The 9,816-nt window shown below is 42.4% G+C and overlaps 1 protein-coding gene and 1 long non-coding RNA gene across 2 annotated transcripts; one reads left to right on the forward strand and one right to left on the reverse strand.

The window, feature by feature from the left end:
* Nucleotides 1–3,896: 3,896 nt before the first annotated feature.
* LOC109897020 (uncharacterized) lies at nt 3,897–6,317 on the reverse strand. The gene is made up of 2 exons (XR_002256173.2): nt 6,226–6,317; nt 3,897–4,415 (listed from the first exon to the last, which is right to left on the reverse strand). It is a non-coding gene; the product is annotated as an uncharacterized LOC109897020 (long non-coding RNA).
* Nucleotides 5,541–9,322, forward strand: LOC109897019 (RING finger protein 222-like). Its single transcript, XM_020491509.2, has 2 exons — nt 5,541–6,079; nt 8,120–9,322. Exons 1-2 carry the CDS (start codon nt 5,635–5,637, stop codon nt 8,176–8,178), a joined length of 504 nt encoding a protein of 167 aa, XP_020347098.1. The 5' UTR covers nt 5,541–5,634; the 3' UTR covers nt 8,179–9,322.
* Nucleotides 9,323–9,816: the final 494 nt, after the last annotated feature.

Here is a 9,816-nt window from a genome sequence, read left to right on the forward strand (position 1 = left end):
TGTTAGCGTGTGTGTCTGTGCATGCGCACTGTGGTATGATTTTTGTGTGTGAATATGTGTTACAATTATACATTAATATTTACACACTATTCACATATACATATTAATATACAGTCTGACCCATAATTATTGGCATCCTTGATAAAAAAGACTGTATAATATGAATAATATATATTGGATGCTCAAAAAAAGAAAAGGGAAATATTATTTTTAGAGTAAGCGATTTTGTTTAACAAGCAATACAGAAAAATCCCTGAAAGATTGACATTTTAGTAATTTAGAAAACAATTAACCAGAGCGACTTACAGTTAGTGCATCCATCTTAAGATAACTAGGTGAGATAACCACATCACAGTCATAGTAAGTACATTTTTCCTAAATAAAGAAGTTATCAGCAGTGCTAGTAGAAAATGCAAGGTTTATTTATTTTGGGGGAGGAGAGGGGGGGATAAGACTGAGATGTCTTATTTAAGGTACTCTTTGACGAGGTAGGATTTCAGACGTTTTTGGATGATGGATGGGGCCTCTTCTGTCGTAGCATCAGGGGGAAACTGGTTACACCATTAGGGTGCCAGGACAGAGAAGAGCTTTGACTGGGCTGAGCGGGAGCTGACCTCCCGCAGGGAGACGAGAGGTGGCAGAACTGAGTGTTCAGGTTGGGATGTAGAGTTTGAGCACAACCTGAAGTTCGGGAGGGGCAGTTCTCCTTGCTGCTCCATAGGCAAGCACCATGGTATTGTAGTGGATGCGAGCTTCGACTGGAAGCCAGTGGAGAGTGGGGTGACATGGGAGAACTCGGGAAGGTTGAACACCAGGCGGGCTGCGGCATTCTGGGTAAGTTGCAAGACCTGATATGACGAGTGCCTGGATTTGGACCCACTTTGCTTCTGTGTGAGGAAAGGTCGTCCTCTGCGGATGAACCTGCAGGAGCGAGTCACTGATTTGATGTTTGCAGATCCTAGTCACGCCAAGGTTCTTTGCTCTCTGGGTGGTTGACACTGTGGAGCTGTCGACTGTGATGAAGAGATCTTGGAGCGGGCAGGCCTTCCCCAAGAGGAAGAGCAGATCCGTCTTGTCGAGGTTGAGCTTGAGGTGGTGGGCCGACATCAAAGCTGAGGTATCTGCCAGGCACGCAGAGATGCTTGTCGCCACCTGGGTGTCAGAAGCGGGGAATGAGAAAAGTAGTTGAGTCATCTGCATGGCAATGATAGGAGAGACCATGGAACTTGTTTATTGTCACATACACCAGATAGGTGCAGTGAAATGTGTTGTTGACTAAACATCAAGATATATGATAAACAGATATGATGATTTGTATGTCGGTGTGTGTGCTTGTAGAGTCAGTATAAATGTGTGTGCATATGATGTGTTTGTGAGCAAATTAAGCATGTGTGTGTTGGAGTGTCAGTGTGCGTGAGTGTGTAGAGTCCTGTGAGTGTGCAAAATGTAATACAAAGGTCAGCTTAGATAGTCTGTGTAGCCATTCTGTTAGATATTTAGCAGTCTTATAGCTTGGAGATAGAAGCTGTTCAGGAGCCTGTTTGTGTCAGACTTTATGCACTGGTACCGCTTACCGTGCAGAAGCAGAGAACAGTCTATGGCAGGGGTATTCAAACTCTTACCCTATGAGGTCCGGAGCCTGCTTGATTTCTGTTCTACCTGTTAATAAATTGTACACGCCTGGTGTCCCAGGTCTAAATCAGTTCCTGATTAGAGGGAACAATGAAAAAATGGTGTGGAACTGGCTTCGAGGTCCAGAGTTGAGTATGATGGGTCTATGGCTTGGGTGGCTTTAATGATTGTCCAGGCCTTCCTTTCATACTGCTTTACATAGAGGTCCTGGATGGTAGGAAGATCGGCCCCGTGATGTACTGGGCTGTCCGCACCACCCTCTGTAGCAGTGATACAGCCAGTCAAAATGCTCTCGATGGTGCAACTATAAAACTTATTGAGGATTTGAGGACCCATGCTGAACCTTTTCAACAGACTGTGTGTGTGTGTGGACCATTGTAAGTCCAAGGTGATTATCTAGGTGGGTGAGGACAGTGTGGAGAGCAAGGGTGTCTAGGATTATGAAGTTGATGTACGCTATAACCAGCCTTTCAAAGCACTTCATTATTACAGGTGTTACAGGGCAGCAGTTATTGTTTCATGAAGCTATAATGTTCTTGGGAACAGGAATGATGGGGGTAACCTTAAGACTTGGGGATTACAGACTGGGCTAATGAGAGGTTGAAAATGACTGTGAATATGCCTGTCAGCTGTGCATGCTCTGAGATCACACTCTGGAATACCGTCCGGCCCGAGGCCTTGCGAATGTTGACCAAATTAAAGACCTTACATCGGCCTTGGAAAGCGAGATCACCCAGTCCTCTGGGTCAGTAGGGTCCCTCACGCACGGCACGGTGTTGTTATTGTCGAAGTGTGCATGAAAATGTATTGACTTCAACTGGTAGAGAGGTATCATTGGGCAGATCACGGCTGGGTCTTCCTTTGGCCCCTGTCCTCAGCCGTAGCCTCAGGGTTGTCTGAGATAGCCCTGGGTGCGGTAGCCATGTCCTTTAGTTTAATGCCAGCCTCGGTCTTAATCCAGGGCTTTTGATTGGGAAAGCAGCGAACCTGCACGCTGATGCATTTCCTAATGAAGCCGGTGACGAAGGTCGTAAGCTTGTTGATTTTATCAGCAGAGACTCTGAACATATTCCAGTCAGCCCTAGCAAAGATGTCCTGTAGCATAATCTCTGATTCTGATGACCATTTCTCAACAGAGCGAGTCATGGGTACTTCCTGTTTGAGCTTCTGCTTGTAAACAGGAAGCAGGAGTACGGAGTCATGATATCATTTGCTGAAGGGGGGGGGGGGGGGACCTTGTATGCTTGCTTGTGGGTAGGGTAACAGTTTCTAATAAACTCTAGCAAAGCAGTCCTGTAGCACAATCTCTGATTCTGATGACCATTTCTCAAAGGAGCGAGTCACAGGTACTTCGTGTTTTGAACTTCTGCTTGTAAACAGGAAGCAGGAGTACGGAGTCATAATCTAATTTACCAAATGGGGGACGAGGGAGGGCCTTGTGTGCTTGCTTGTGGTAGAGTAACAGTGGTCTTTATCGCCCCTGAGGGCGAAGGAGACGTGTTGATGAAAATAGGGCATCACGTGTCTTAATGACGAATAATTAAAATCGACGGCAACAAGAAAAGCAGCCTCCGCGTCGCAAGTTTTCCTGCTTATTTATAGTCTCTTACAGTTCGTTAAGTCCCAGATTGTTATTTTTCTTGTCCTGAGGTGAAATGTATACAACAGTCACGATAACAGCTGAAAACTCCCTCGAGAGGTAGATTCGGTATTGGACCATCAGGTATTCCAAGACCCGTGAATAATGGGTTGAGAGTTCCACTACGCTCTAGTCAGCACACCATTTGTTGTTGATGAAGAGGCAGACCGCTCTTCATTTCCCTAACTCCACTGACCTGTCCACTCACTGAAAGGGGAATCCATTGAGTTGGATAGCCATGGGGGGTATCTTGTCCGAAAGCCATGTTTGAGAAAAGCAATGTTTTTTTTAAATCCATTTTTTTAAAGCTAAACTTGGTTTTTGCCTGATTAACCTCTGGTGGCAGAGCATTCCATGATGACATGGCTCTATACATAACTGAGCAGCGCGTTCAATCTGTTTTTGGTTTGGGTACAGTGAAGAAACCCACGGTGGCGTGTTTGGTGATGTATGACAGTTCATGAGGTCGTATCTTATTGAGTCATCATACTGTACGTGCAAGACTGGATGTTGCAATATTTCACTCACTATAGGATGACTCACTTTCAAAATAGACATGAACCCATGTGGGTGTTATTTCAAATGAAGGAATCTAGGTACTTCCCATGACAAAGGTCAAACAGTGTGTCATTTGGTTATTTTATGGGGTTGAACTGGAAATAGGAAAGGGAATGAGAAAGAGAATGTAAAGGAAAGTACAGTGTACAGTTTGTGAGAACCTCCATTGAAATGTTTTCTGGTCAAGGAATAGGCTTTAACTGGGTCCGGGAAACCGGCCCAATGCCTCTTTTTCTGTTCAGTACAAGTTCTAAACTGGTTTGTTCTTAACATAACTACATACAGGATCCCTTTTTACAGTAAGTACATCTACAGGTGTTAAGCACAGAGGAAAATGGTTCCCGGAGGACACAACACATCAAGGAGTACAGTCTAGATTCTTTCAGATGTCTTATCCTTCCCAAGATCCTGTTACTCTTGGCTTTGACTGTAGGAGGAGGAGGAAATCTCCATGAAAAGAGTTCCCGGGTCACCTGATAGGTCCAGGGCTTTGTCTGGAGGATTTACCGTGGAGGCAGAAGACTGTTGTCACGTCTTTGACCCAACACCACCCCGGAGTGTCAGAAAGAGGGAGCTTCTGGGATTTCTGGGAAGGGAAAAGCCATATGAGGGATTACAGAGGGCGAACAGAAACATATACAATAGTATCTGTTGTTGTGTTTTCATAACAGATTCTTGCAGAGCACGTGGTATAATTATCAGCTTGTTTAATATCAAAGTTGTATTAAGCTGATCAAGGGCATATCAAATGAGGTGGAAATCAAAGGGTATCTGAGCCAGTGTGACTAATAAAGAAGTAGACAACAGTGAGACATATGGGTCGTACGTGACTAATGTGGGTTTATGTATGGGTTATGGTATTAGCAGATAGGCTATGGGATAGCATAGGCAGTCATGGCTTAGTCTGGGTATCAGTCTTTTTAGCTAACATTCCACTCCCCACTCCTGTCTTTGGGAAATGACAGGTAGTGGCAAGGAGTTTAATGTAATAGCTGAACAGAGATCGCAACCAGGCTAGTCATGGCTCAGTCCTGTTCTGTCCAGTTTGGTGCAGTTACAAAGTAGTCTGATGTCACCAAGAAAAAGCCCAGAGGGATTTTACCAAGGGATCTGGAATTCTATAAAGACTTTCACTAGTATCTTCCCTGGTCTCTCCTCTCCCCACAGACAAAGGCATACAGACAGATGCACAGACAGGGGCCAGCTTGATGCAGAATAATATCAAAATCACTGTATTTCACAAGACAGGAAACCCTGAGTCAAGCACTTTGTCTTACATTTCTGGTTCTCTATTATATCTGGGAAATGTTTGTGATAATATCTGACAGACAATGGCCAAACTGTAGCAGAATGGCCCACTAACCTTATTATATATACAGTATAAAGTAAGTGTGGATAAAGAGTGGGAGAAGGGTTATGGCTCAACAATGTGAGGGTTGTCACAAGTTAACACAGCCACAAAGTCATAATTATGGCTAAACTCTGCCCATTTCTACCATTTACCTTCTTAAAATGTGATTGTAAACCCTAACCACACTGCTAACCTTATACCTTTGTAGTTAACTTGGCTTTGCGGCTGTGTCAACAGTTAACAAATGATGGGAGTTGCCTCTCTCTTTGATGACATCACTGTATTTTAAAAGATTAGTCATCTGTTAACAGTATGTTTGGCAAGCTGTCAAGTGAGATCCCTACCTCCCACGCACTTCCCCCACTAAAAAATCAAAACACACTGTAGCCTCATAGTCTCATCATTCAGATAGTTCATTCTCGTTGAATGAAACAGCACCCAAAGAGAAACAAAAATGTGTTCAGAATATGAGTGCGGAATTTGTTACAGAAGCTACAACACGGATCGTCGGTGTCCTCGTGAGTTACAGTGTAAGCACATCTTTTGTGAGAGCTGTATCGTGACTCTTTCTCGACCCTCGCTATGTGAAGTGGAATCCAGGAAGGAATGTTCGCGGCAGGACAAGACAATTGTTTGCCCACTGTGCCGGTACACAACGTCGGTCTCGGGTAAAGTGAGGGCAGCGCTTCGGGTAGACGAAGGTATTCTTGAGCGCATGGTGTCATCTGGCGTACTAAGCATGACAGACGACGAGGAGGATCGTGAAGATGATGAGACTTCTCATGAGAACTCAGCCGAGGAAAGGGACTCCTCTTCGGGTTCCGTAGTTGGAAGGTTCCGCCGTTCGCTGAGGCGCGTCTGGGGAAAATTAACTCGGAATAATGACCAACGGAGAGCGGGTAAATTGCTCTACTCTATTGCAGTACTGTAATTTAGTTTTCACAATAATAAAACACGACTACTCATATTCAAATAGTTTCTATTTATAGCCTATGGCTACTGTTATGGCATTTTCACTACTTAAATTGTTATATTCTATACCTACCCAAAGAAGCATAGCGGGGTTGCCTGCGCTGCAGACGTCTGTATGTGTCCGCTAATACAGGACTATTAAAGGCCCAGTGCACTACGTTTGTGAAATATATACAGTACCAGTCAAAAGTTGACACACCTACTCATTCCAGGGTTTTCTTTATTTTTAGTCCTTCAAGACTGTAAAAGCATTCCTCATGAAGCTGGTTGAGAGAATGCCAAGATTGTGCAAAGCTGTCATCAAGGCAAAGGGTGGCTACTTTGAAGAATCTCAAATATAAAATATCTTTGGATTTGTTTAACACGGTTTTGGTTACTAATTGAGTCCATATGTGTTATTTCATAGTTTGTTTAAACTCTTATTCTACAATGTAGAAAATAGTAAAAATAAAGAAAAAACATTGAATGGGTAGGTGTCCAAACTTTTGACTGGTACTGGATTTACAGTGGCTTGTGAAAGTATTCACCCCCATTGGCATTTTTCCTATTTTGTTGCCTGACAACCTAGAATTAAAACATTTTTTTTGGGGGGGGGGGTGTGTATCATTTGATTTACACAGCATGCATAACTATTCACCCCCCCCTCCCCAAGTCAATACTCTGTAGAGCCACCTTTTGCAGCAGTTACAGCCGCAAGTCTCTTGGGGTATGTCTCTATAAGCTTGGCACATCTAGCCACTGGGATTTTTGCCCATTCTTCAAGGCAAAACTGCTCCAGCTCCTTCAAGTTGGATGGGTTCCACTGGTGTACAGCAATCTTTAAGTCATACCACAGATTCTCAATTGGATGGAGGTCAAGGCTTTGACTAGGCCATTCCAAGACAATTTCCCTGTATTTAGCGCCATCCATCATTCCTTCAATTCTGACCAGTTTCTCAGTCCCTGCCGATGAAAAAACATACCCACAGCATGATGCTGCCACCACCATGCTTCACTGTGGGGATGATGCTCTCGGGGTGATGAGTGGTGTTGGGTTTGCGCCACACATATCGTTTTCCTTGGTGGCCAAAACGCTCAATGTTAGTCTCATCTGACCAGCGTACCTTCTTTAAGCAATGGCTTTTTTTCTGGCCACTCTTCTGTAAAGCCCAGCTCTGTGGAGTGTATCGCTTAAAGTGATCCTATGGACAGATACTCCAATCTGTGGAGCTTTCCAGCTCCTTCAGGGTTATCTTTGGTCTCTTTGTTTCCTCTCTCATTAATGCCCTCCTTGCCTGGTCTGTGAGTTTTGGTGGGCGGCCCTCTCTTGGCAGGTTTGTTGTGGTGCCATATTCTTTCCATTTTTTAATAATGGATTTAATGGTGCTCCGTGGGATATTCAAAGTTTCTGATATTTTTTTATAACCCAACCCTGATCTGTACTTCTCCACAACTTTGTCCCTGACCTGTTTGGAGAGCTACTTGGCCTTCATGGTGCCACTTGCTTGGTGTTGCCCCTTGCTTTGTGGTGTTGCAGAGTCTGGGGCCTTTCAGAACAGGTGTGTGTAAATACTGAGATCATGTGACACTTAGATTGCACACAGCTGGACTTTATTTAACTAATTATGTGAATTCTGAAGGTAATTATTTAGGGGCTTCATAGCAAAGGGGGTGAATACATATGTACACACCACTTTTCTGTTTTTTGTTTTTTAATATTTTTTGAAACAAGTGTTTTTTTTTTTTCACTTCACCAATTTGGACTATTTTCTTTCTGTCCATTACATGAAATCCAAAATAAAATGCCTTTAAATTACAGGTTGTAATGCAACAAAATAGGAAAAACACCAAGGGGGATGAATACTTTAGCAAGGCACTGTATATATGTTTTTTTTCTGCAGATTTTGTTTTACTTCCCGTGGCTATGCAAAGAAGCCTACTATTTATCGTTTTTGTCATAGGCCTACATATTTATTCTTCCCTTACAGAGTGTATGACTGATGAGGACCTACGAGACCTTGCCATGATGTCATGCTACATCATTTGATGAGGACTTCGTTGGAAAAAAGTAATCAGCTGCTGCTGCACCTGATTGATCAGAGAGAGGGTGTTGCTGTCCACGAGCCAACGCTACAGTATTTAGAATGTAGAAGACTGGCGGGTCCAGTTGGAGCAAGCAGGAATATAGCCTCTTCGCACCGGGGAGACCTGTACACGTTGATCTCCCGTTGCCGAAGTTGACATCCCTTGCCCCGAATAACATATTTACCAGCCCTCTGGTTTATTTCCGAGAAACTTTACCTGTCACTGAAGGCAATTCTATAATCCTGTTTACCATTCGGTACGGGCTATACAATGTGTGAACTATGGTAAAAATGGTATAAATATACATTTTCTGAAGCTCACTCCCTAGTCCCCATACAGCCTACTAGTTTTCCGTGATTTTACCATGTGATCCTAGATGGCAGCACACCATTAGGAAGATAGGATGTGATTTTGGTTAATTTGAGGAAAGTTGGATATAAATGTTTTTTTTTTCTCCACACGTAAGAATAAACTAACAGGAATATAGCTTTGTTTACACGGGCAGCCCAATTCTGAGCTTTTTTAAACTAATTGGCCATTTAACCAATCACATCAGATCTTTTCCAGAGCTGATCTGATTAGTCAAAATAGCCATTATTGGGTAAACAAAATATCAGAATTGGGCTGCCTGTGTAAATGCAGCCTATGTATTCTATAATAGCCAACTAGGCCTAAGTGTCAATTTCTTCTCACTTGCATGTCATAATTTGGTGGTGACCAAACATAAACACAAGGATAAAACAGAATTGTAAGAGACCATATAGGCTTTTCTCTGAAGCCATTTTGCTACCAAATGAAATGTTTTTGTATGAAATTGTCTTTGGTGCTTTGAAGTAGCCTATTTTATTTAACCTTTATTTAACTTGGCAAGTCAGTTAAGAACAAATTCTTATTTACAATGATGGCCTACCCCGGCCAAACTCTATGACTTTCCATTTCCAAAGATTAGAATAAGTATTTAATATTGTTGGTGCTAAGTTCACAAGCACAAACTTAATATAATTCAATATGTAATTCAGTGTATTTACTTCATTCACTTTCATTGATTGTGCAGTTTTTTTTAGGCCTATGTTTTGTTGTAATAAAAGCATATAGGCATACCAATATTACTGTCTTGTTCGTTCATTTTCATCTATAGCCTTGATAAATATGTTGCAGCAGTAACTGATGCTTCCTTTTACCCTGAGAATAAGTTAATCATTTAGGTGAATAAAGGATACAGTTATGAACTTCTGCTCGGTTTACCATTATTATGAATATAAGACCTTTTAAGCTCATACCATATAGGCCTATCCAATAATCAAGAAAATAAATGTTCACAATAGCTAAATTTCCATCCAATTAGCAACAGATTTTCATGGGAATATTCAACAATCGCATAAAAACATTATGCACATTTTCCCACCAGAGATATTTCGGCCAAATTGATTTTTTGCAAATAAAAAGATGTGCGTGATAAAGTACTGCACATTTATTTTATTTATTTATTTCACCTTTATTTAACCAGGTAGGCTAATTGAGAACAAGTTCTCATTTACAACTGCGACCTGGCCAAGATAAAGCATAGCAGTGTGAACAGGCAACAACACAGAGTTACACA

This window comes from Oncorhynchus kisutch, linkage group LG9, assembly GCF_002021735.2.
Source record: "Oncorhynchus kisutch isolate 150728-3 linkage group LG9, Okis_V2, whole genome shotgun sequence".
In the NCBI taxonomy this organism is placed as follows: Eukaryota; Metazoa; Chordata; class Actinopteri; order Salmoniformes; family Salmonidae; genus Oncorhynchus; species Oncorhynchus kisutch.

Bases quoted from the DNA above. Each gene is read 5' to 3' on its own strand.
- LOC109897019 (XM_020491509.2), top strand. From the start codon at position 5,635: ATGTGTTCAGAATATGAGTGCGGAATTTGTTACAGAAGCTACAACACG. The intron at 6,080-8,119 runs GTAAATTGCTCT...CTTCCCTTACAG, and splicing joins TAATGACCAACGGAGAGCGG to AGTGTATGACTGATGAGGAC.